At 48.0% G+C, this 26,108-nt stretch overlaps 1 protein-coding gene across 3 annotated transcripts; it reads right to left on the reverse strand.

Moving 5' to 3' along the window:
• Positions 1–1,512: 1,512 nt before the first annotated feature.
• On the reverse strand, positions 1,513–22,061 carry Cnr2 (cannabinoid receptor 2). 3 transcript variants are annotated; one of them, XM_048443222.3, is made up of 3 exons: positions 21,726–22,060; positions 8,911–9,060; positions 1,513–3,743 (listed from the first exon to the last, which is right to left on the reverse strand). In XM_048443222.3, the coding sequence occupies exon 3, from the start codon at positions 3,698–3,700 to the stop codon at positions 2,618–2,620; it is 1,083 nt and encodes a 360-aa protein (XP_048299179.2). In that variant the 5' UTR covers positions 3,701–3,743; positions 8,911–9,060; positions 21,726–22,060; the 3' UTR covers positions 1,513–2,617. The 3 variants fall into 3 exon arrangements, with proteins under 3 accessions (XP_048299179.2, XP_048299181.2, XP_048299178.2); XM_048443224.3 differs by lacking the exon at positions 8,911–9,060 and having other exon boundaries at positions 21,726–22,061; XM_048443221.3 differs by lacking the exons at positions 8,911–9,060; positions 21,726–22,060 and adding an exon at positions 9,123–9,514.
• Positions 22,062–26,108: the final 4,047 nt, after the last annotated feature.

Below are 26,108 nucleotides of genomic sequence, written 5' to 3' on the forward strand. Positions count from 1 at the left end.
AAAAGGGCTGTCTCTCATTTCTCCCCAGGGCCCTTGCCTTGTCCTTCCTCTTCATAAACTCTGCCTCTCTACTTAAAGCAAAAGTAGACTGTGTTTAAGAGCTGGATTCAGGGCCTGAGAGTTGGCTAGAGGTTAAGAGCACTGGCTGCTCTTCCAGAGGACCCAGGTTTGATTCCCAGCACCCACATGGCAGCTCATCACAGTCTGGAACACCAGTTCTAAGGGATCTGAATCACTTTGCTGGTCTCTGTGAGCCCCAGGCACACATGTGGTGCACAGACATACATGTAGTAAAACACTCCTACAATAAAATAAAATAAAGAAAAGAAGAAAAAGAGAAAAAAAAAGTGTCTCGCTTAGGTGAGGCTGGCCTTAAACTCTCAGCAATTCCACTTGAACACCAGGATTATATCTGTGCACCACTATGCCCAGCTCCAGTCCTTTGTTTATTTTTATTTTGACACGGGTCCCACCAATTTGCCTAAACTGAACTTGAACTCCGTGTACAGCTCAAGCAGGCTTTGAACTTAGAATCTTCTTGCCTCAGCCTCTAAAGGAACTGGAATGAGTAGGCCTGTGCCACCAGGCTCAGCTTCCCTGACTTCCTATTAGAATGTAGACGGCGAGTGTGGAGGCCCGAAAATGTGAGCCTATTTCCACTTTGATCAAAGGTCAGAGAGTTGAGACTTGCCCCTTGTTCCTTCAAGACTGTCACACTTCCACTTCAAACAAAGGTCCCACCTAGAGGGAGCTCAGAGAGTTCTGCTCGCTCAAGGTTATTGTCAACAGGTGTGGCTAATAACCAGGTCTTGTACTCCAGGAATAGAGAAGTAGACCTGTTCCCATCTCAAACAAGAATCTAAGGGTCCAGCTAGGGACCTGGCTCCTTTAGGGATAACTTTGGATTCCACCTAGGGAGTGGTTTGCCTACTACAGAATAGTTTGATCTAGGGTGTGTGGGTGACTTGTTTTGTTCTAGCAATAGAATGTTTAACTGTAGCCCATGACCTTCATGACCTTCATCTGGTCTGTTCATTTCCTTGTTTCATGGGTTTTTTTTTTTCTTTTTGGTTTTTCAAGACAGGGTTTCTCTATAACTTTGGAGCCTGTCCTGGAACTAGCTCTTGTAGACCAGGCTGGTCTCGAACTCACAAAGATCTGCCTGCCTCTGCTTCCCGAGTGCTGGGATTAAAGGCGTGTGCCGCCACCACCCAGCTATCATATTAATACAATCTTTTGTCTTACTCCTACCTTTTGGTGTCAGGGGTATTTTAAGCAGTTGGAAATTTAATGCGGGCGAATTTCGGTACTCACTGGAATTCCCTCCTGATACTAACCTGTATGTTTCTCCATTTTATTATTTTCATTCATGTCTTTATATTCTTTACCCTGGCAAGTGGCATTTTTGTCAAGACTGGTCCGCAACGATGGGGTTTGTCGTGGCTAGACATCTAGGACCAGCACAAAACCTGGTGTGCACATATTTATGATGCAGATTAAAGAGCACACGGACAGGGAGCATGTGGTTTTTAATGTATTAAATGACATTAATGGATAGCTTTCCTTTCACTGTGCCTGTGGTCCCCAGTGTTATCCCTCCTGTCACCAGCAGGGTGATGTCCCTTAGTGAAGGTAAAATTCAGGTACATAGCGTGTACCAGGGACATAGCATGGGGCTGTGAACAGAGGACGTCAGTCTGTGTCTGGACCACAGCAGGAAGTCTCTCCTCCTCAGCTCCTTCTGTTTGTCCCCCAGGACCAGAGTATGGAAGAGACAAGGAGGCAGAGGTGAGCATCACTGGAAACAGTCTAGGACCCAGAGAATCTTTGTGAATATCTTGCTTTGCCCTGGAGCTAGGCTAGCCAGGGATACTGCTACACTAGACACAGCAGGCTGTGACAAGAGCAATACAGGTCCCTCCAGACTGAACCTCCAGTGGGTCCCCAAGGACCTAAAGTCACATGACTTCAAGGCTTATCAGGGTGTCAAGAGGGCCCTTGCCCAACAAGATACTCTGAGCTGATGGCTTGTGACTGTCTGAGCCAACATCCTTGAGCCTCAGCACACACAATTCTTGATCCTCAAGAGGCCAGGGTCGCCTAAAGGTGGGGCCTCACAGAGCTTTACAGTCACAGAATCCAAAAGCATGAAGAGGGAACCGGAGCTAGCTGGTCTCGCTGCCAATCATCAGCAGGACAGCCTGGAATCCGCACCATGGCAACCATGGGCACTGATGAACTTGCAGGCAGTGGCCACACTGGCCAGGGTACTCTGCGATCCCAGGAGAACAGGTCCTTCATCTTCTCACACCACCTCTGAGTCCTCTATTACAGTCCCTGGAGGCCCCTCTTGTTTCTTGATCTCTGGAGTCAGAGGATTTCCTGACTTGATGTAAACAGAACCTGTCTCGTCACAGCCCACTTTCCATAGACTGAGCAGGTAGGCATGGCCAGGTCACCCTCCAACCGTGAAGCCCAGTACTCTTTGGCCAAAGGGGGTCTGTGTTTAATCCCCTAGAGCTGGTTCCAGAAGGACGCAGGGTCTGGGACTCCTCTCTCCTCGAGCGAGAAAACTGATTCCTCACGCAGGCTGTTTCTAATAGGAAACTAGGTACCATCAGCAATTGGAGCAGCCTGGACTTCTGGAAGCAGGCACCACGGTGGTTTTCACATCAGCCTCTGTCTCTGTAACTGAGGACCTTGGGGCTTCTTCTTTTCCCTCAGACCCGAGCCCTCGTAGATGCTTCTTCCAGCCTACCAGGCAGTGCTGGGCAGCGGAGCGGATCTCTCCACTTCGCAGGGCATAAATGATAGGATTGATCATAGAGTTAAGCAGGCACAGCATGGAACAGAAGGCGAAGGCCTCCTTGACCTGGTCACTCAGCGTGCTGACCAGGCTGTGGCCCATGAGAGCCAAGGCAGGGAACCAGCATATGAGCAGAACAGCCAGTACCAGCCCCAGGGTCTTGGCCAACCTCACATCGAGCCGCATCCGAGCTATCCCAGGCACCTGCCTGTCCTGGTGCTCTGCCAAGCTGGCTACATGTTGGTGGGCTTTCCAGAGAACATACCCGTAGGTGTAGATGATGCCAACAAAGAGAATGGTAATGAATAGGAGCCAGCCCAGCAGGTAGTCATTGGGGATGAGTGGGAAAAGCTCAGAGCAGGAACTAGGGCAACAGGTCCATCCCATGAGTGGCAGGTAGGAGATCAATGCCGAGAGGACCCACATGACACACAGGGCCGCCAGTGCCCTCCCACGGGTGACTAGAGCCTTGTAGGTAGGTGGGTAGCACAGACATAGGTACCGATCAACCGCGGTCAGCAGCAGGCTGCCTACAGAGGCTGTGAAGGTCATGGTCACACTGCCGATCTTCAGCAGGAAGACGGCCTTGGTATCAACACCGTGGAAGACGTGGAAAATGACAAAGTTGCAGGCAAAGATGACGCTGGCCAGGAAGTCAGCCCCAGCCAGGCTGCCAATGAAGAGGTACGAGGGCTTCCCGCGGAGCCGCTGGGAGGACAGGATAAGGTAGAGCACAGCCATGTTCTCCAGGGCACTTAGCAGGCCCAGCAGGGTGCACAGCACGGCCACAGCAATCTTCTGGGCATCGCTCAGGATCATGTAATCCTTCATTGGGTTGAATTCCGAGCCGCTCTCTGAGCCATTGGTCACCTCTGTTCCCCAGCATCCCTCCATGGATGGGCTTTGGCTTCTACCAGGTCTGGCCCAGAAGACTTGGCTGTAGATGGGGAGAGAAGAGTCTTGGGATGTTAACAGTGATGACCTCCCCGGAGAACCGACACTAATCAAACATTTACCCACGTGCTATAAATATCAATTTATATTTTGTTGTCAAGCATTTAGCCTCTCCTCCAAGCCAGGACTTACAGTTTCCAAGCAGCAGAAGTGACCTGCCAGATTTTTAGTCTTTTGTTTTCTAAAGAGACAGATCCTAAAACTTCCTTTTAAAAACCAAGGCGAATCCCTGGGGCCAACAGCCAAGATAACAAAACCAGGATGAAGGGGAAGTGAAGATGTAGGGATATTATTTTTCTTTTACTTATTTTTGGTATGTATGTGTGTGTGTGTGCATGTGCGTGCACATGCGTGTATACGCTCATATGTGACGTGTATCTGCAGGCATGAGTGTGCCACAGAGTGAGTGTGGAGTTCAGGAGTGGGTTCTGGGAATTGAACTCGGGACATCAGGCTTGCACACCAAGCTCTTTTTTTCACTAAGCCATCTTGCTGGTCTACTTTCTCTTTTCATTTTTGAGACGTGGTCTCAACAAGGCAGCCTTGAAGTCAAGTTTCAGGTTCCGGAGCAGCTGGGATTACAGACAGGCATGTGCCACCAAACCTGTCTTGTGTGTGTGTGTGTGTGTGTGTGTGTGTGTGTGTGTGGTGTAAGTGTGTATAAGTGTGTGTTGCTGTTGTCGTCCCAGTTTTGGTAAGATACTAAAAGCTAACAACTATCTGGGGATAGGAAACAATAGCTTGGACTTCTCCTCAAGTGTTGGGAAGATAATCTCTAAAAGATGCAAGATTTTGTGGAGTGTGATGGTATCTGCCTTTAATCCCAGCACTCGGGAGGCTGAGGAAGGCAGATCTCTGAGAAATGGAGACCAATCTGGGCTACATAGTGAAATTCTGTCTCAAAAACAATTTTTTTAATACTCATGTAGGGATTGTAGCTTGCCTAGCATGGGCAAAGTTCTGGGTTCAGTCTCCAGCACTGTATAAACCGGGTGTGGTGGCGCACACCTGTAATCCCAGCACTTGGGGGGTGACAGCAGGAGGATCAGGTCAAAGTCATCTTTGGCTATGCGAAGCTCTGTTAGAGAAACAACTGTATGGGGGCTGGAGAGATGCTTAGCAGTTAAGAGCACTGAGTGCTCTTCCAGAGGTTCTGAGATCAATTCCCAGCAATCCCATGATTCACAACCATCTGTAATGAGATCTGGTGCCTTCTTCTGACCTGCAGGCATACATGCAGACAGAACACTGTGTACTAAATAAATAAATATAAATAAGTAATGTTAAAAAATCAACTGAACTACATATAAGATATAAAAGTCCTGTTAATTTGAATATCAGATAATCATTTTTAATATAAGTACTTATTGAATATTGAAGAAAAATATTTAGGACAACTAAACATTGTGTGAGACATTATTAAACTTAATAAGAAGGCAAACTAAATACTCCTCTAGAAAGACAAATTTCCTAAACAGATAATGTGGGATTTTTCCATCTCGAGGCCCATGGAATTTGAATTCATAAGCGCAGGGATAAGCAATGAGTAAGCAAGAGTTAGCAGATGTGTCAGCTGGTAGGGTTACATTTGCAAGAGTTTTATATAACTCTTGAATATACTTTATAAAGAATTAAAAGAAGGGCAAGGTGGTGGTGGCGCATGCCTTTAATCCCAGCACTCAGGAGGCAGAAGCAGGCAGATCGCTGTGAGTTTGAGGTCAGCCTGGTCTACAGAACTAGTTGAAGCATGATTAATAAAAACTCAGAGAGAGAAATTGGGGTTAAAGGTCTGTAAAGCAGAACAGTCAGTCACTGGCTCTTACGTCGACCTCAGTCTGAAATGGCAATCCTGCCTCCAGGAATTTCACTCAGAAAAAGACTGTATATGAGAGCTGTCTCCTCCTGTTTTATAATCTTCTCTAGTTCTGGGATTAAAGGCATACACCTTTACCACCTGGTTTCTATGGCACACTAGTGTGGCTACTGGGATTAAAGGTGCATGTCATTGCTGCCTGATCTGTAAGGCTGGCCAGTGTGGCTGTTTTACTTTCCCGATCCCCAGGCAAACTTTATTTATTAAGATACAATTGAAATGCCACTACATCTTGTTCCAGGACAACCAGTACTATATGGAGAAACCCTGTCTCGATGAAACAACAAAAAAAGAAACCAAAAAGCGTGAATGAAAACGTTGAATAAATAAAAATAAAAGAAGGGGTTGGAGAGATGGCTCAGAGGCTAAGAGCTGTCCAGACAGAGGACCTGAGGGTACATGGAGGCTCACAGCCACAGGCCACCAGTTCTAGGGGATCTGATATCCTCTCTGGCCTCCACAGTGCACTTATACACATGCAGGTAATACACTTATAGACATAAAATAAAATAAATGAATCTTTAGTTGGGCATGATGGTTCATGCCTTTAAACCAGCACTCTCTGGGTAGAGGCAGGTCTGTGAGTTCAAAATCAGTTGATCTACACAACACAAAGCATGTCAGGACCTTGTCTCATAAAACAAAAAGAAAAAAAAAGACAAACCAAAAAACTTAAAAAACAAACAAACTTAAAAGAGGACCGGAGGTGGATGAGATGGCTCAGCAGGTGGAGAAAGGCACTAAATCACTACATCTCCCCAACCCTGGCACACACACAAACATACACATGAACACATGTACACACACACACAAACACATGTACACATACGTGCACACACATGTATGTCACACACACAAATGAAAGAATGAATAGATAAATAAATAAATGTGATTTGGGTTTTGTTTTCTTGAAACAGGTTTCTCCATGTACCCTTGGCTGGCCTGAAACTTTCTCTGTAGACAGGCCAGCCTGGAACTCATGCCTCTGGCTCCCGAGTGCTGGGATTAATAAAGGCAACAAATACGATTTTAAAATTAAGCAACATAGGAGGTTTAGGACTCCTGGTGATTGGGTGTGTGACTTCAGCGACCTAACGACCTGTCTAGATGACACTGAGTTCAGGCTCAGCCCTGACGCCTTGAAGACTTCTTCTCAAAAATAAACGAATGAATAAATAAATAACTTGCAGTATGTATGGAGTTCGAAGCCAGACAGGGCTAATTATATCTGTACCCAACAAACCAAACAAACAACCCCCAAAATAAAACTGTCTGCTAAGAGACCTTTGTTGCTGAAACGTCCCTTATCTTTTTAGCAGAAGGAAATCCAGCCTAGGAAGGAGCAGAGGAAGTCAGCTGCTGTGGTGAGGTGATAAACTCACGAATACATTCCATTTTTTAATTTCCTTGAGACAGGCTCTCTCTGTGTAGACCAGGCTCGCTTCCAACTCACAGGGATCTGCTCGCCTCTGCCTCTCAAGTGCTGCAGTGAAGGCCTGGCTCACCATGCCGTGCTCACTTTTCCTGTTTCTCTCCTGTACCTGTCTGAGTTTTTGTGTGGATGAGCATGCCCGAGCTTATGTGTGTGGAGGCTAGGGGTCCATAGTCAATGCTTTCTTCAACCGATCTCCACCTTATTTTTCTGAGGCTGGGACTCTCTCCCGGAGCTCATCAATTCAGCTAGACTGGATGGTCGCCAAGTCCTAGGCATCCTTCTGTCTCTGGCTCCGAAGTGTTAACAATGATGGGCAGACATCATGGTTAGTTGCTTTGTTTATTCATTCATTTTTATTTTTTTTTAATGCTTGTTTTTTTCGACTTAAGTCAAAAAGTTCAAGCACATTACCATTTGGGCCATCTCACCAGTCCCTTCATCTTTCTTTCTTTCTTTCTTTCTTTCTTTCTTTCTTTCTTTCTTTCTCTCTCTCTCTCTCTCTCTCTCTCTCTTTCTCTTTCTTTTTTTCTTTTTTTAGTTTTTTGAGACAGGGTTTCTCTGTGTAGCTCTGGCTGTCCTGGAACTCACTCTGTAGACCAGGCTGGTCTTGAACTCAGAGATCCACCCACCTCTGCCTCCCAAGTACTAGGATTAAAGGAGTGTGCTACTACACCTGTCTCTGTTTATCTATCTATCTATCATCTATCTATCATCTATCTATCTATCTATCTATCTATCTATCTATCTATCTATCTATTTTTGTGGTCCTCGGGGATCAATTCTCAGGCTGTACACAATCACTACCACTTTTAGCCAAATATACATTGTAGATATTTCCCCCACCTCTATTTCTTTTTCTGTGTGGTCACAGGAAAAATGTCAGCAGCATCCAGGAGGAGGATGCTCTACCTTCCAACCCACACCCAGCTGGCCATCTGCTGCCTCTGGGGAGAAACTTCGCCTTCTGACCTCTGGGCCTTTGCCCTGGCTTTTTCTGCCTGGACTTTCCTTTAGTTCCTCTGCCCCATGGAACCTTCCTGAGCCTGAAGCCATGCATCAGCCTCCCAGAACATTCTGCATGTATCGGCCAGTTTTACACACTGCCTTCCCTTCAACTATTCCAATAACCAAGAATATGGAATTTAATTTCTATGGAATATTGTTCTTGGGGTGGAGAAACAGGTTAGCTGGTAAAGGTGCCTGCCAGAAAGTCAGACAACCTGAGCTGGATCCCTGGGACCCACATAAAAATGGAAGAAGAGAGTTATCTCCCCCATAAGTTGCCCCCTGACCTCCAGAAGCAGGCTATGGCATGCTCACACACATACACACATGCACACAAAAATGAATAAATAAAAATTTAATAAAAATTTTAAAATATTGTTTCCAGCCATAAAGTGATTTCATCTACTCAACACCATAATCTAAAGCTTCAGGCTGCAAAGGAACTGACTGGAGCGGTGGTTCAGTGGACAAGATACCCTTGAGGGCCTGAGTTCAGCTCCCAGCACTCTCATAAGAAGCTGGGAGTGGCCAAACACCTGCCTCACCTGTAACTTCAGCGTTGGGTGGGGCTGACAGAAGGGTCACTGGAATTTGCTGACCCCCAGGCCAGCTCTGGGCTCAGCCAGAGACCTTGTTGCAAGGGAATAAGTTAGAGATCCATAGAACAGGACACACAACATCTGGTACATGCACCCACACACGTGTGTGCAGATGCACCACCCACATATACACCACACACACATACACCACACACACATACACACAAATTAATAATAAGTAAATAAAAAGAATAAACTAAAAGTACCGGCTGGGATTGTGAGTCATGGTAGTACATACCTGTAATCCCAGCACTCAAGGGGCTGAGGCCGGACTGCTGTGTGCTTGAGGTCAGGACATAGTGAGTTCTAAGGCTGGAACTGCTGGCAGTCTGATGTTGGGTAGCATAACAAGTTCAAGGCCAGCTTAGGCAACACAGCAAAACCTTGTCTAAAAATAAATAAATCAATAAAAAGTAAAAATAAAAATAAAACCTTTAGGGAAGGCCTTACCCCATTCAGAACAAGCACAGACGACGGCGGCCGTAGTGGCTGTGGCTGGTGGCTGTGCCTCACCCGGCACAGTGTGGTCGCAGACCACTGTTACCATCCAGAGGAAGGGCAGGAAATGCATGCATTTGATGGACATCCTAGCAAGGCAACAACAGGAAGCACAGAGCAACAGGAAACCCAGCTCCCGATCCACACGCAGATAGAAACACTCTTTTGAGGCCACACTGATCTTCTAGAAGGCCTAAGGATGTGCCTGATGCACAGAGACTTGGAGTTTGTCACATAGACAGCTGCTCTGGTTCCATCTCTGTCACTTTCATCATGTGACTTTGGGCAAGTCCCTTTCCCCATCTGCGAAGTGACAATAACATTACCCGCCTATTGTTAGGGAGGCCAAGTGGACCGAGGACATTCATTGTAGTTTTTGAATCTGAGAGCTGGCAAGATCTTTTGGATCCTTTCAGAATGTATGTAAGACCTGTCCAGCTTGGTATGGTAGCACACTCCTTTAATCCTACCACTTGGGAGGCAGAGACAGGTGGATCTCTATGAGTCCGAGGACAGCTTGGTCTATGTGGCAACTTTCTGGCCAGCTACACAGTAAGATGTGGTCTCAAAAACAGTTACTAGCACACACACACACACACGTGCGTGCACACACACATACACATGCATGCTCATTTAAAAAAAAACTTACTTAATTTTATTTTGTGTGCATTGGTGTGAGAGTGTCAGTAGCCCTGGAACAGTAGCTGCAAGCTGCCATGCGAGTGTTAGGAACTGAACCCCGGTCCTCTGGAAAAGTAGCCAGTGCTTTTAACTGCTGAGCCAACTCTCCAGCCCATAAATGAAATTCTTTTTTTGTTTGTTTGAGACAGACACAGGATTTCTCTGTGTAGCCCTAGCTGCCCTGGAACTTGCTCTGTAGACCAGGCTGGTCTTGAACTCACAAAGATCTGCCTGCCTCTGTCTCCAGAGTGCTAGAATTAAAGCCCTGTGCCACCACCGCCTGGTGATTCATCTATCTTATCAACATGTCATTGTCATTCCACACCTTCAGAGCCGCAGGCCTGTGCAAGAACCTGATGAAGAGTAAGTTGCAATCCGATGCTGGATAGATGTCAGAACCAAGAGAGCCAAAAGCCCCGGCCTCCACACTTCTGGAAATGCCTACCCCCGAAACCCTGGTTCCTGGCAGTGTGTCCCTGATGGGCTGGTATCTGGGTCTATAGCTGGAACCCTAACTCCATCTGACTTTCTGGGAAAAAAAAACCCTAGGGGTTGGGGAATTCTCAGAAAAAGGTGTGACAGGCTTTTGTTTCTACCTGAAGTGAAAGTGTGAAGTGAAAGAGGGTCACAGAGGAGTTGGCCCTGCGCGCTACGCTGGAGACCGGAAGCCCATGGCTGCAAGTGCCCACAGTGGGAGGCTGAGATTTGATGCCCCAGAAGCGCTGAGATTTTTTTCTGGTGTTGGGGGATGAAAGCCAAAGTATTTTGGCATGTGGAGGACATGCTCTCCCGCTGAGTCACACCCAACAGTCTCACTGTTCTTGTCTGGGACTGGGAACGAGGAGGTCTGCATTCTACTTCCTGTCCCGCCACTGTCTTAGGTCTGGCCCTCTGGGTTTTTCTTTTTCTCATCTCTGAAGAAGGCAGGGTTGATGGTGGTAATTCCTGAGGTCTCTGGATTCCAATGTATCGAGTGTGTGTGTGGGGGGGAGGCCGCATGCGTGTGCATGTGTGCTCTATACATTAGAACTGGGGCCTCACAGTGTGTTAGACAAGAGCTCTACCACTGAGCTACAACCTGGGTCCTCACTCTACTAATAATTAATGTCGTCCCTCCCCCATCTATAATAGGAAGGAGCTTGTAATGTATGGAACCTCCATGCACAGTGTCCGCTGTGACTCCTTTTTCCTCTCTCCCTCTCTCCCTCTCTCTTTCTTTCTTTCTCTCTCTCAAGACAGGGTTTCTCTATGTAGCCCTGGCTGTCCTGAAACTCACTTTGTAGACCAGGCTGGCTTTGAACTCACAGAGATCCACCTACCTCTGCTCCCCAAGTTCTGGGGTTAAAGGCGTGCACCACCACCGTCTGGCACTCTCCAGTGTCTTGCAGTTGTCGAAGAAGTCACAGGAGTCGGCCTAGTGGAGCTAAGTTCATCTCAGGCCTTGGTGATGTTTGCTGTCCATCATCCTGCCCAGACTTCCCTGGAGTCTCCACCGACAGGTCGGACTCCTTCTTTGTGCCTGGACTGTATCTGTCTGTTTCAAGCTTAACCGCCACCCCCTCTGATGGAGTCCATTGGAAGGATGGCAGACACCTCTAGGTTTTACTGTTCCAGACCTGGAGTGTCACTGAGTTCCGTCACAGACACAGGCTGTGTGACCTGGAGCAAGTCGGGGCCAGTCAAACTCTCTGAGCGTCCATGTCTTCTTTTATGAGTTGGCAATGCAGTCACTCACATTCTGACGTACAGACTATTTAAAACTCAGTAGTAAGGGTTGGTGAGATGTTCAGCTGGTACAGTGCCTGCCACATCAGCCAAAGTTTGATCCCCCAGAACCCACATAATAAAGTCAGGTATGAGCCAGGCCTAGTGGAACACACCCTTAATGCCAGCACTCGGGAGGCAGAGGCAGGTGGATCTCTGAGTTGGTGACTGACCTGGTCTACATAGTGGGTTCCAGGACAGCCAGAGTTACATGGTGAGAGCCTACCTCAATAAATAAATAAATAGGTAAGTAGAAAGGTAGATGGATGGATGGATAGATAGATAGATAGATAGATAGATAGATAGATAGATAGATAGATAAAGATAGATAGATAGATAGATAGATAGATAGATAGATAGATAGATAGATAGATAGATAGATACTAGCAAAAGCCAGGTGTGGTGCTGTGGATTTGTAATCTCAGCACTGGGGAGATAGAGATAGAAAATTTTCTGGGACTTGCTGGTCAGCCAATCTACCTGAAGCAATGAACTCCAGGTTCAGTAAGAGACCCTGTCTCAAAATAAAGTAGACAGCATCTGGGGAACAATACCCAAGGCTGACTTCTGACCTCTGCAAGTACACACATGCATAGAAAGAAGCATTAGCAGCAGCAACAACAAAAACGTAAACAGGCACATGGCTGCCAGACAGACCTGGAGATGGAGCTGGAGACAGAGCTGATGTGACGCAAAGGGAAGGGTCCTGAGACGTTCAGGGTCTCAGTTGTGGCTTGGCCCAGTCAGTTCTGTGAGAAGTGGCAAACACTACAAGATAAACTTCAATAATGGATGTGTCAGCTCTCTCCTATCTCAGACACGCATCCTGAGTTGGGAGCCACAGAGAATAGCTTTTAATTTGCTCCAGAGCTGAGCCCACAGTTCATTATTTCTTCCAAGAATGTGAAGGGCAGGCTTCGCAGCCAAGGTTTCCATCATCCTGGGCAGAATGAAGTGTTGATGGCCACTCCTCAGTGGGTTCATTGGGTGGTAGTGGTACATGCCTTTAATCCAGCACTCAGAAGGCAGAGACAGGTGGATCTCTGTGAGTTCGAAGCCAGCCTGGTCTACAGAGCAAGTTCTAAAACAGGCTCCAAAGACAGAGAAATTCTGTCTCTAAAACCAAAACCAAACCAAAACAAAAAACCCACAAACAACAACAAGAGAATAGAGACCTCAGAGTCAGCCCCTACAGTGACACACTTTCTCCATCAAGGGCACACACCTCCTAATAGTTTCGCTCCCTTTGGGGGCCATTTTCTTTCTAACCACCACAACTATTGAGCCATCTCTTCACCCAGAAATAACATAGCTTTGTTTTTATTTTTGTTCTTTTCGGTTTTTCAATACAGGCTTTCTCTGTGTAGCCCTGGCTGCCCTGGAACTCGCTGTGGAACCCAGGCTGCCCTCAAACTCAGAGATCTGCCTGCCTCTGCTTCCCGAGCGATGGGACTAAAGACGTGCACCACCACAGCCTGGCTTAGAAATAACATCTCTTTAATGGAGATGTCCTTACTGCCTGTAGAGCAGCTGCCTCGACTCAGCCTGCTGAACTGGCCGCTGTGGTTAGAGTCTATGAAGAGCGAGTTTCCTTCGTCACAGGCACGAGGGACTTTGTGCACCCTCTCATTCTGTTGCTGTTACTCAGATCCACAGGATCTACTCTTTTTCTTCTTGTGGTCCTGGAAGTTGCACCTACAGCTTCCTGCATATGGTACCACTGAATTTACACTGAATTTCTTCCAGGCAAGCACGGTACCACTGAATTTACACATCCTCAGACTCTTTTTTTCTTTTTGAGATGCTTTCACTATGTAGCCATGGTTGGCCTAGAACTCCTTATGGAGACCAGGATGAGCTGTAACTCACAGTGATCCTCCTGCCTCTGTCTCCTGAGTCCTCGGATTAAAGGCATGGGCTATTATACATGGCCAATCCAGTCTTTAATTTTTTTTTTTAAGTTTTGAGACAGGTTCTTGTTAACTTGCCCAGGATAGCCTTGAGCTCAAGATCCTTCTTCTTCAGCTTTTGGAGTAGCTGGTCCTGTTATTTGCTCTTTAAAATCAAATTATTTGTTTGTAACAGACAGATGGTAATTGTGTATTTATGACTACCTAGTTACAGGGCAGCTAGAGCTACATGGGGAAATCCTGTCTCAAAGAAAGAAAGAAAGGAAAAAAGAAAGGAAGAAGGAAAAGAAAGAAAGAAAGAAAGAAAGAAAGAAAGAAAGAAAGAAAGAAAGAAAGAAAGGAAAGATGCAAAGAGGCTTGGTGATGAGACGGCAGGAAGGACTAGCCAATGTGGTTAGTCTTCCTCTCACTGGGTATCACTTTGTACTCGGGAAATAGATCTTCATCTTTGATCAGGACGTATGGGGAGCCCTGGGTGGGAAAATGTCACTGTGAAAATTCCTCCTAGGGTGGTCACCCCTCTGTTTGTAATGTGATTTCTGTCGAAAAAAAAAAAAGTTCATGCCAAATCAGGTAGTGTGGCCATGGGGGGACATGGATCTTTCCCTGTACATCAGGGATAGGACATGGTTGGCTTTGTCTTGGCTTTCCTCATCCCCTGTGCTTTTCCTTGCTGGCTCTGAACCTCTTCTTGGCTTGGTCAGATTTCACAGAGTGGAGTCCCTACCCAGGCCCAGTTTTGATTTGTTTAAATGGTGGCAGCATCAAGAGGTGGGAGATGCAATTCAGACAGGTGCCCCCAACAGAAGAGGGGGTGTAGGAAAGGGATGTGAAGTAACTTCAAACACTCGGTTAGCTGTGACAATATTAACACTACCATTAGTGCTGAGTCAGACTTAGGAAGACTTCAAGTCAGGGCTGGAGAGATGACTCAGCCATTAGGAGCACTGACTGATCTTCCAGAGGACCCAGGTTCAATTCCCAGCACCCACATGGCAGTTCTCAGCTCTCTGAGAGTCCAGTCCCAGGAGATCTAACACCTTCACACCAATGCACATAAAATAAAGTTAAATAAATCATTAAAAAAAAGACTACAAGTCACAAAATGAGCCTAGCAACAAGCTGATGGTGTTGGTGGTGTTGGTGGTGCTGGTGGTGTTAATGGTGTTGGTGGTGTTGGTGGCAGTGGTGTTGGTATTGGTGGTGCTGTGGCTGTCAAACCACACAATATCTTGCTGGGAAAAACTCACTTGTGGGTTCTGGGCTGCTAGGATTTGGTAGTGGTGACAAAGCAGCTGTCAGGGAACCAGAAACAGCTGAAAAGTCTGATAGGTGAATTAAACCTGGCAGGGACAGTCCTGTCTTGGAGGGATGGGCTGGACATCTGGAGAAGGGATCTTCCTGCATTCTCCTCCTGCCCCTGAAGGCTGAACAAGGAGGATTGCTGCGAATTTGAGGCCAACCTGGGCTAGATGATAAGAATTTATTTATTAGTGTTCTTTTATTTTTTGAATTTTTTGAGACAGGGTTTCTTTGTGTAGTCCTGGCTGTCCTGGAACTCAATTTGTAGATCAGGCTGGCTTCAAACTCAGATCTGCCTGCCTCTGCCTTCCAAGTATTAGGATTAAAGGTGTGTGCCACCATGCCCTGCTTGTCTTGGTTTTAAAATTTGCTTTATTATTTGTTTGTTTGAGTGTGTGTCTGTGTGCTGTATGTGCATGTGAGTGCAGTTGCCTGGGGAAGCCAGAAGAGGGTGTCAGAGTCCCTGGAGCCAGGATTACTGCAGTTATGAACCACCCCATGTGGGTGCTGGCATTTGAAATCAGGTCCTTTGTGAGAACAGCACACACTCAACACTGAGCCATCTCTCCATAAGAAGAATTTAAACTAAACCTAGCACATTATACCACCTGTAAGGTTGGGAGAAGCCAAAGTTTAACTTTGTAAACAATGCATATAATTTGAAATTTTTATTACTTCTGCTGTCTAGTTTCTTTAAGTTTGCTCACACAATTTTTTTTTTTTTGGCAGTGCTGAGGATTGAAACAAGGCTTTATGTATGTTAGGCAGGTGTCTTACCACTGAGCTTCCTCCCAATCATGTATTTAATTAAAGTGTTTAAAGCAGATATTAAGGAGGGGAAGAAAGTGTAAGTGAAATTCTTACAGAAAATAGTAAATTTGCTTGAAGTGTTGGGGGACTCCTGTAACCTTTAATCTTTAGCGCTCAGGAGGCAGAGGCAGGCAGATCCCTGTGAGGCAGCCTGATCTACAGAGCAAGTTCTAGCTGAGCTAAGGCTATATAATGAGTGAGATCTTGTCTCAAAAACAAAACAAAAAAACCCACAACCGAACAGTGGTGGTGCACACCTACAATTCTAGTACTCAGAAGGCAGAGGCAGGTGGATCTCTGTGAGTTCAAGGCCAGCCTGGTCTTCAGAGTGAGTTCCAGGACAGCAAAGGCTACAAAAAGAAACCCTGTCTTGAAAACCCAAGAGAGAGAGAGAGAGAGAGAGAGAGAGAGAGAGAGAGAGAGAGAGAGAAAATAGTAGACTTATTTTCAAATCACTTCCTTTCTCATGGACCACAGGAAATGATGAAATGGCTCAATAATTCCCACTGGGGCTTGTGAATTTTTATGTCACTGTGAATCAAGTCACTGAGTTCAGACTTGAGATGCTCAAGTTCAACTCCACTTTCTCTCTTATTTCACTGTGTAAAGTTCAGATAAACTCTGCTTAAATAAAAAATTCAAATAAACTCAACCATTAAGTAGCCAGGTAAAGAAAATGTACAAATAGATACTAACCATAACAGCATGGACAGATAGCCTGGCTTGTTGTTGTTGCTGTTTTGTTTTGTTTTTGTTTTTGTTTTTCTCTGTGTAACCCTGACTATCCTGGAACTTACTCTGTAGACCAGGCTGGCCTCGAACTCACAGAGATCCACCTGCCTCCACCTCCCAAGTGATGGGATTAAAGGCATGTGCTGCCACCACCCGGCCTCCAATGTTATTATCATGAAGTGAAGACCCATGTGTCTCATGACTTGGTGCTTAAAAAGTCAATATATAACCAGATACGATGGTGTATGCCTATAATCCCAGCACTTAGGAGGCTGAGGCAGTAGGGTCCTGAATTTAGGGATAGCCTGGGATATACAGTGTGTTCAAGGTCAGGCTAGACTATATAGGGAGATCTCATCTCCCTAAATGAGCCCCCTCAAGTGAATTTATACTATTATTTTTTTTATTCTGTGTGTGCTGTGTATGCACATATGTGTACATGTATGTAGGCCTGAGGTTGACGTCAGGGGTCTTTCCCTATCGCTCACCGTCTTATTTTCTGGGTCAGGATCTTCATGGAACCTGGAACTGGGAAGCTTTAGCTAGCGGGACTGGCAAGTGAGCCGCCTATCTCTGAAGCTGACACTGGGATTCCAGGTGTGAGTCACCACACTGGGCATTTCCGTGAGAGCTGGGGATCCACACTCGCAGCCTCATCTCGCGGCAAGCACTTTTCTCACGGAGCCAGCCCCAAAGACCCTGATTTATACCTTAAAAAAAACAAAACAAAACAAAACAAAAACCTGATGGCTGGAGAGGTGGCTCCTCTGTTAGGAGCGCTTGCTGCTCTCGCAGAGGATCCAAGTTTCCTTTACCCATGTTGGGTGGCTCACAACTGCCTGAAACTCTAGCTCCTGGGGAGCTGTCTGAAGTTTCTCTCCTCTGGAGGTGCCTGTGCACATATCTACACTTACTTATAAAGAAAATAGTAATTAATTTTGTATGGCTGTTTGCCTATGCATCATGTTCATGCTGGTGCACACAGAAGCCAGCGGGAGCATTAGATCCCTCAGGCTGGAGTTATAGACTGTTTGAAATGCCATGCTGGGAACTGAACTCAGGACCTCTGGAAGAGCAGCTGTTGCTCTTAACCACTGAGCCATCTCTTCAGCCCTCATAATAGATCTTTAAAAAAAAAAAAAGTTTGTCAAAGCTGAGAGTGATGGCACACACCTGTAATCCCACCACTTGGGCGATGGAAGCGAGGGGATATTGAATTCTCGGTTGGCCTGGGCTGTACAGTATGCCCAAAACCAAACAGCCAAGCAGCCGTTCTGTCACTCTGGTTACTGACACCCAGACTGTCCCTTAACTGATCTTTGACACATTCTTAGTTATTGAGAAAGGTCAGATCTATTTTGATTAGTTGCTTTCCACCTTTGTCTAGCTTAGTCTGCGAACCCCTTCTTCTTGTTTTGGGGTGTAGGATGCTCCTGACTAACTTCTGTCCAAGCCATGCCTGTCATCATCCCCTCGTAAATCGCGGTCCTACATCTCGAAGCACCTTCCAGAGCTGCTGACCTGTTCTTCAGAAACACGCATTGTTCTCCACAGACCCCCCCCAAACTCCTGCCTGTGGTACCATTGGACCACCCAGTACCCAAACACATTCACTGGGGAGGTACACAGGAAAGGCTCACTGAATTCGGACAGAATCACCACCGTGAACGCACCTGCGGTTCTCAAAGAGGAACTGAGGTGGGGCACAACCCCTAGGGAGCCATGGGAATCACCACGACAGGGCACTAGCGGCTTGAGTGGGAGGCGCTGGGCGCCACGGTTTCAAGACCGTCTCTCCTCCAGCAGTGGGAGAAAGTTGTAGGAAAGGAGGGGAGGGGAGAAGCCACAAAACTTAGTGGACACTCAACGTATAAAATCGCGTTTGAGAGAGGTCCCACCGACACCCTCTCCACACGGAACTCCAGCAGTCCCCCGGGGGGCGGGGTTAACTCCACTGCACCCCACCCTCCTCCACTGCAGCGCCGACCTAGTTTGTCTGTCCTCTTTAGCATTCGGGGTCTTCACCACTTGGGGGAGGCATGCTTTCTGGGCTTTTCCTCTGCCTAGGAAATGGAAGGGAGGACGGTTTCCTTCTCTTCCGGGCTGTGCTGAGAGAAGAACCTTCTAGACACAGAAGTCGTGGCCAAGTGCCCTGATTTTGCTGGGGATCCCGCTTTGGCCTTGGCAAGGCAGTTACTCTCTGGACCCCATTTCTATCTTGGGACAGGGGAAAAAAAAACCGCCCCCCCCCATAGGATCAGGGTGTTATAACATAAGACAATGTCAGCGACTACCGCAAGCACGGGAGGGAAGTCCTATGGAGAGAGCACTGGGGAAGGAGGAATCCCCGGGGTTTGTGGTTGGAACCACAGAATATGCTCCTTTCTCCTGGAGTCAGGCTCTCCGGCTGCACTATGGTGGCATCTGAAACAGGCTCTCTAAGTGACAGTTTTGTGGCAATGGTGACCAGAGCTGCACTTTCACAACAATGAGGGGTTCTCTACCCTGCCCACTTGTTTATTCTCACAACAGAGTAGGGCTGGGCTAAGACTGGCCTGGTAGCTTGAATTGAGATGACCTTGAACTTCTGGTCTTCCTGCCCTCCTCTCCTGAGGGCTCGGATCACAGGCCTGTGCCACCATTCCTGCTCCGCAAGACTCTGGGGCTAGAACCTAAGAGGTCTTGGGTTGAGCGATAGCTCTGCCCACCATCCTGGATGACTTTTAAATCTGAGTGGGCTTCAGTTTCGCACCTTACAAGTGTGAGTGACCACGAGTCAGTGTGAAGACCACACAAGGGGAGGTCACCAAATGGCACCTCCTGGAGTAAGCAGTGTGGATGGATTTAAGGCACAAACAGGCACGTGGATGAGGCAGGCTGGGAAGCCATGGGCTGCATCGGTGGAGCTGAACACACAGAGATCCAGGAAGTGTAGCTAATCACTCAGCGTCACCTAGTTAGCGGGGTGGCTTGAGTTTGTCACAAGATTCAGCACCTTCCACTCCCGCCCGCTCCCCACCGCCCTGACCATGTGACATTGTGCAATGATATTGTTGCTGAGCCTTGCTCTCTCTATCTGTAAGATACAGCTGGCCATCTCTCTGCAGAAAGCCTTCTGAGGCTCCTGCCTGAGACACTTTTCACAATCATTTGGGGCAGAGGCAGAAGCTGCTGGAAGACAGTCTAGTCCCTTGAGAGAGTCCTGCTCGGGGTTGGAGAGCCAGAGCCGAGGCGGGCAGGAGCAAAGAGCATCTGCTAGCTGAAGCCACGGAGAGAGAGGCTGCTTACTTAGTTCTTGGACTAGAAAGGGATCACAGGCCCTCGGCCCCTCAAGTATCTGGGAGCTGGGCTCCGATCCCTGGAGAGTTGGGGAAAGGGCCTCCAGGGGAGAGTGCTGTGTGGTTCACCCTGAAGGCCAAACATTAAGGACAGTGTTTTAAGTCTTGACAAAGCTACTGGGACTCCAGCTAGCCCAGGGACACGGTAAAGCTAGACCTAGCTGGGAAGCGTGGACATTAGGACAACAGGCATCTTTGGTTGGAGCCAGAGTATCGTAATCAATGAAGCTCTGTATGTGACCTGGGGGCCAGTGCCCGTTGGCTTAGCAGGATGAGGCTCAGAAGCTATTGCCTGTAATTCCATTAGAATAAATGCTAGGTTCCTGAGAACATGCAGGAAGAGTGATGGGAGCAGAAGGGTTGAGGACACGGCTCGGCCTTTCCAAGGTGTGCTGTGCTAGAGTGAGGGCCATGCTTGGAGGCCCCAGAGCCCACATGAAAGCCTGGCACAGCGATGTGTGTCTATAATCCCAGCATGACGCCGGGGGATGCAGGAGGATTCCTAAGACTCACCAGCAGCCAGGCCAGCGGAATCAGTGAGTGCCAGATTCAGTGAGAAACTGTCCCCAAAATTAGTGTGGCGATCAAATGAAAAAGACACCCAATGCTAACGTCCCTCGCTTCCACAGCATGCCCACACAGGCACACGCATAAGAGGGAAGTAAGACGGGTGGCAGTCATTTTGCCTGCTTAACGGAGGACAGGGGAGGGATGATCTCACTGGTGGAGAGCCACACACGGGGCTCACTCAGCTAAGGGAGCAAGCTCCCTCGAGCCACGGCAGCCGCAGAACTGGGGCATCCTCAGACTTCTTAAATCTTTCACCAGCCTTCTTCTGCCCAGTTTTGTCTTTCACGACCAAGACGCATCTCCCTCAAGGCAAAGTCCTATTCTGGGGAAGGAGTTGGTGGCCTCCTCTACTCGTATCTAACCCACAGCATGGGCAGAGTGGACAAAGGCGAGCAGGCTCTCATTCGCTGAGCCCAGCGCCGCTGTCTGTCCCCAAGGACTGTGCTGTCCAGAAGAAGCCGAGGGGCAGAGAAGTAGAGTTATGTAGTGCTGAGTTTGGGTTCTATAGGAGTCGACACCTCAGGGACCCCACTCAACATCTCTTTCCCTCAGTGAGTGTGACCTCCATAGAAGCGGAGCCCTGGCCTCCTGGGCCCGGTGCCTTTCCCTGTGTCTGCCCTCAGGCCACTGTTCTCCAGTGATGCCCCCTGGGACTTGAGGGAAGTGGTGCACAGCCTCCCTCTGTCAAACAGGCGACATGCTAGTATAATTTACCACAGACACTGAGTGTTTGAGCAGTGAGAATCTCATAGAGGAAACCTTGGAAAGCCTTAGAGCAGAGCCCAGCCCCCAGAGAAGTCTGCACGCTTTGCGGAATTCTGTTCTCTGGGCACGTGTGGCTCTTCCTCTAAGGCTGTGATTACCTACAAAAGGCCTTCAGAGGATCAGTCCTGTGACCAGGGCAATCATGAGGCCCTCACTTGACATTCCAGCCACACCCTCGCTCCTGCTGCAGCCCTGCAAGTTCTCCTGCACAGCTGCTTGTGGTCTGGGGGGGTACCAGAGTAAGGGGAGGTGGAAAGTCAACTAGGGATGGGGACACGAATGATGTCACCAGCTTTGGGCATTTGTCATCATGCTGGGGTGGGCTTTTAGATGATACAGTTGCCTGAGCCACCCATGTTCCTGCAGACAACCCCAATAAATTTATCAGTTCACTAAACTGAACTGGAAGGGGAATTTCTTCGGCCTCGGGTAACTTTCTGTTTCTGGGTGAATAGACGAGCACTCCCCAAGGAAAATCAGCTCCGCTTGGGGGTTTTATGACTGTGGTGAACGGCAGGGAAAATCCTGTCTTAGGAGGCCCAGCCTTGAGCATCACTGTGCCCCATGCTCTTGGTCTGCCATCCCCCCCTCTGCCTCAGACAGTCCTCTCCCTAGCTCCAGAGAGAAGGGCTGAGGTTAGAACAGAGGCTTGAGGAGTCTGGGAAAAGAACCAAGCTACTCACGGTTGTTTTTGCTTGTCGGCAGCCCGCCGGAGCTTGGAGAGACTTCCTAGCCACTTTGTGTTCAGATCCGCAGGCTCAGCCCGGGTTCCGCACTGGGTCCCGAGAGCCACAGCTCCAGCTGGTTTCTCTTGGTTTTACTCTTTCGTAAATGAATGTGAGGAGGTCTGGCCTTCCTGTCCCTGTTACCACTTCCCTTCTGGGTCCCCAGTGCCACAGTGCTCTTGCCCTGCTGCTGAGTTCTCTCTGGCCAGGATAGGGCATAGGCCTGAGCCCCAAATTCCGGAGATTTGGGTTCTAATCTAGCCTAGGCATATGATGTTCAGAAATTCACTTGAACTCTGTAAAGTTTAGTTTCCTTGTATGTGACAACATGCCAGGCTACACATGTGACTCCCGTGCCTCTCCCCCCTCCACTAGCCCAGGGTTTTGAAATGCAAACGCCTGCAGCTCTTGACAGGTTACATGAATGAATGATGGGCGACTGTTCTGGTTCCATTCAGTGACTGTGACAGATGCCATGATCAAAAGCAAATTAAGAAGCTGGGCATGGAGCCAGGCAATGGTGGCACACACCTTTAATCCCAGCACTTGAGAGGCAGAGGCAGGCAGATCTCTGTGAGTTCGAGGCCAGCCTGGTCTACAGAGCGAGTTCCAGACAGTCAGGGTTACAAATAGAGACCCTGTCTCAAAAAAACAAACTGAGAAACAGTGACAACCAAAGCAAGTGAGGGAAAGAAAGGGTTTATTTCAGCTTATAGGTGACAGTTCAAGGCAGGAACTCAAGCAGGTACCTGAAGCCAGGGCTGCACGCCATTCCACACAGCATTCCCTCCGACCAAGGAACTTGTCAAGGAGGCGTAGCAAAAACCGTGGAGGGTGCTGGTTGCTGGTTTGATGGCAGGCCGGCTGTACCCTGCTAGCTCTGCCTTGGTTGCTGGCTTGACGGCAGGCCGGCTGTACCCTGCTAGCTCTGCCTTATTATTTTGCTACAAGACCTGTCACCGTGATTCAATAGCTAGTCTAGGCAGAACATCTCCACCTACCCAGTGCTGGGTTTATAGGTATTCATCACCATGCCTGGTTTTATTTTATTCTATTTTATTTATTTTTAATGTGTATGAGTGTTTTGCCTACATGTATGTATGTGTACCACACATGCGCCTGGTGTTCCCGAAGGTCAGAAGAGGGCTTTGGATCTCCGGGGACTGGAGTTACAGTCAATTGCAAGCAGCCGCGTGGGTGCTGAGAACTGAACCTGAGTCCTCTGGAATGGTAGCCATTGCTCTTAACCGCTGAGTCGACATTCTTAAATGTGGGGTCCAGGGATTGACCAAAGTCCTCATGCTTGCAGAGAAAGCACTCCACAGACTGAGCTCAACCCAACCCTAAGAAGTGTGTTTCTAATGCCCAGTTCTGGAAGATACTCAGGTTTGTACCTGACACATTTTAACAGCCACAATCCGATAAAATGTTGAACTATAATCTGCTCTGCCCTACAGCTTTGGAATTAAGTGTGGTAACATTCCCATTCTGGTCCACGGTCACCAAATATGAGGTCTTTGCACAAGGAGGCTGGGCCAGGGTATCTTCTGGAGGGAGATTTTCGTGCTGTAGGTAAAGTCGTCAGATGCAGAGTACAAGGATACGGCTGAAGTGTTTGAGACGCGCATATACTCAGAGCCACGGATGTCGTCGTTTATGGTAGAGTACTTGCCCTGCAGGCAAGAAATCCTAGGTTACATCTCCAGGTCTGGAACAAACTGTTTTTTTTTTTTATCTAAAATGGACAGTTAGCGGGTGTTAATTAGGTGATCTGTGGGATAGTTCTTATATTCTGGTTGTGAGCCTAGCCTTTAACGGCTGAGCCATCTCTCCAGCCCTATTGGGGAGTGGGATGCGATTTTTGGTTGTCGCATCTGGCATGGGGATTCTACTGACATCTAGTGGTAGATATCGGGAATGCAGGAGGCAGAGGGACATGCTCTCGACGCATAGGGAGCGGCTGAGACAATGAGACCTTTTGGGAGAGGGCAGGGTGGTGGCTTTAGCTCTTCCAAGAACAAAGAATTCACAGTGAGGAATGGGGAGAGAGCTCAGGTTCTCCAAAATGAGAAAAGCCGAGGTGTGGCCCTCCTGCAGCCTGTGTTTGACCTCTGTAGAACCACAGAAGCAACTAGAAACTCCAGGGGTGAACTGGGTAATATCTGGAGTCCTGACTTTCAGACACCTGGCCTTGAGGAAGCCCGGTGGTAAAGAAGTTCCTGTCCCCCAATGCCTTGCTTGTCTACAGCAGCTCTGGGTGTGTGATGATGGCTGAATGCATCGGGTTACATGATGGCAGCTAAGTGCATCGGAATGCATAATGGGGGCTAAGTGCATCAGGGTGCGTGATGGTGGCTAATGCTTGCACAAATGAGTGAAGGAAGAGAAAAAGCGAGGAAGCATTGTCAGAACTAGAGAGAAGAGTTACTAAGAACTAAGTTCTCTTCCTTCTTAAGAAGATTTATCTTAATATTGATACCTCTGTGTGTGTGTGTGTGTGTGTGTGTGTCTGTGTGTCTGTGTGTACTTGAGGAGGTCAGAAGAGGACATCGAATTCCCTGGGACTGGAGGTACAGGTGGTGGTGAGCCACCATGTGGGTGCTGGGAACTAAACTCAGGTCCTCTGGAAGAGCAGCCAGCTCTCTTAAGTGTGGAGTCATCTCCCCAGCTCCCTCCCCTCCCCCATGCCTGAGCTCTCTTCGGTGTGGCAAGTTACTTTCTTCATCTGGTCTAAATTTCCCCATTCCCAGAATGAGGAAGTTGGAGAGAAAAGGCACCTCTAAATTGTCCACACACATCTGAATCACCCCAGGACGTGTCAAACAGGCTGTCTACAGACTCTGAATCAGTCTTCTGGCTGGGGGTAAGTAGGCTGCTTCTAAGTGAGATGTGGCTACTGACCTTGAGCCCACCTCAGGCCCACGTGGTCAATAAGGGCATCCCAGAATCTTCCCCTTTGTACTTGGTCCTGGCTGACTGGGTCCGCTCTCCTTCCTTTTGCTCAGTCTTAGCCTTGCCTGCCTTCGTACTGTGAGATGCTGCCATCTACTGGCTGTGTCTGAGCAGTGTCTGGACCCCAAGAGGCGTAGGGCCAAGTTGTCCTCTGATCGCTACACAAACATTCACACACCACCGGTACATCTTTCACTGCACAGACAACAGAAAGTAAAGAGAAGAGAGAGGTGCAAATGTAAGGTGAGCACAGATGGTCAAACTTCCGCGAGTTTCCTTGTCTTCTCAGCTAAGCCTGGCTCCGTTCCTCCCTGTCCAGTGTCAGCAAAGAATCCTACGGAGCCGGGTGTGGTGGTGCACACCTTTAATCCTAGCATTCGGGAGAGAGACAGGCAGATCTCTATGAGTTCAAGGCCAGCCTGGTCTACAAGAGAAAGAGTTCCAGGACAACCAGGGCTGTTTCACAGAGAAACCCTGCCTCGAAACAAACGAAAAAAAGAATCCTCCAGGAAGAAATGGTGCTGCACACTTGTGATTTCCGTTCCGGGGTAGCTGAGGCTGGACGAAAGCCTTGAGTTTGAAGTCAGTCAAGGCTACGGATTGAGAACTTGTCTCAAACAAAGAAAGAACTCTGGTCTCCTCCCGTGGAGTTTCTCCCACTTTCAGAAATTCTCTCTCTCTCTTTTTTCTTAATAAATTTAGATTAACTCTGCTAAAAATAAATTCTACTAAGTCATGGTCTCCCAAATATTTGATTAAAATCCCTTAGCTTTCTCCTCCAATGTGAAAACCCTTGGCCTGCCTTTATGCAAGAGTCGCCTGACCTTGGATGACTTCTCTTTGTTTCGCATCTACAGATCCCCTTGCTGAACTTCTGGGCTTCAGTCTCCCTTGGTCCTAGCTGTATCTGGGGTTGCACCCATTTCTCCCCTCTTGCAATAGTATTCAAGGAAGTCACTATAGCAGTGGTACACTCCTAGCTTATTGGAGGCCGAGGCAGGAGGATTCAGAAGACAAGGCCAGGACCCAAGAGAGATAGTTCACTGAGAAAGACCCTGAGGTCCATCCCTCGTGTGCACTAGGGGATATGTGTCCCCTCCCCCTATACAAATAATAAGTAAATAATAAAATATGTTCAAGGCCAAGGCCAGCCTGGGCCTTTTCCAATGAGAGAGAAAGACAGAGAGAAAACCATCCTGAGGGCTGAACCTTTAATCCCAGCAATCAGGAGGCAGAGGCAGGTGGATCTTTGTGAGTTTGGGGCTGGCCAGTCTGGTCTAGAGAGCAATTTCTAGGCCAAAAGAAGAAGAGAAAGAAGAGAAAGAGGAGGAAGAGGAGGCAGGGTAAGAAGCCACCGTGGGTGGTTTCTGACTGAAGTGAAGACAGAAC

This window comes from Myodes glareolus, chromosome 6 (assembly GCF_982192425.1).
Source record: "Myodes glareolus chromosome 6, mMyoGla1.1, whole genome shotgun sequence".
Lineage (NCBI taxonomy): Eukaryota > Metazoa > Chordata > Mammalia > Rodentia > Cricetidae > Myodes > Myodes glareolus.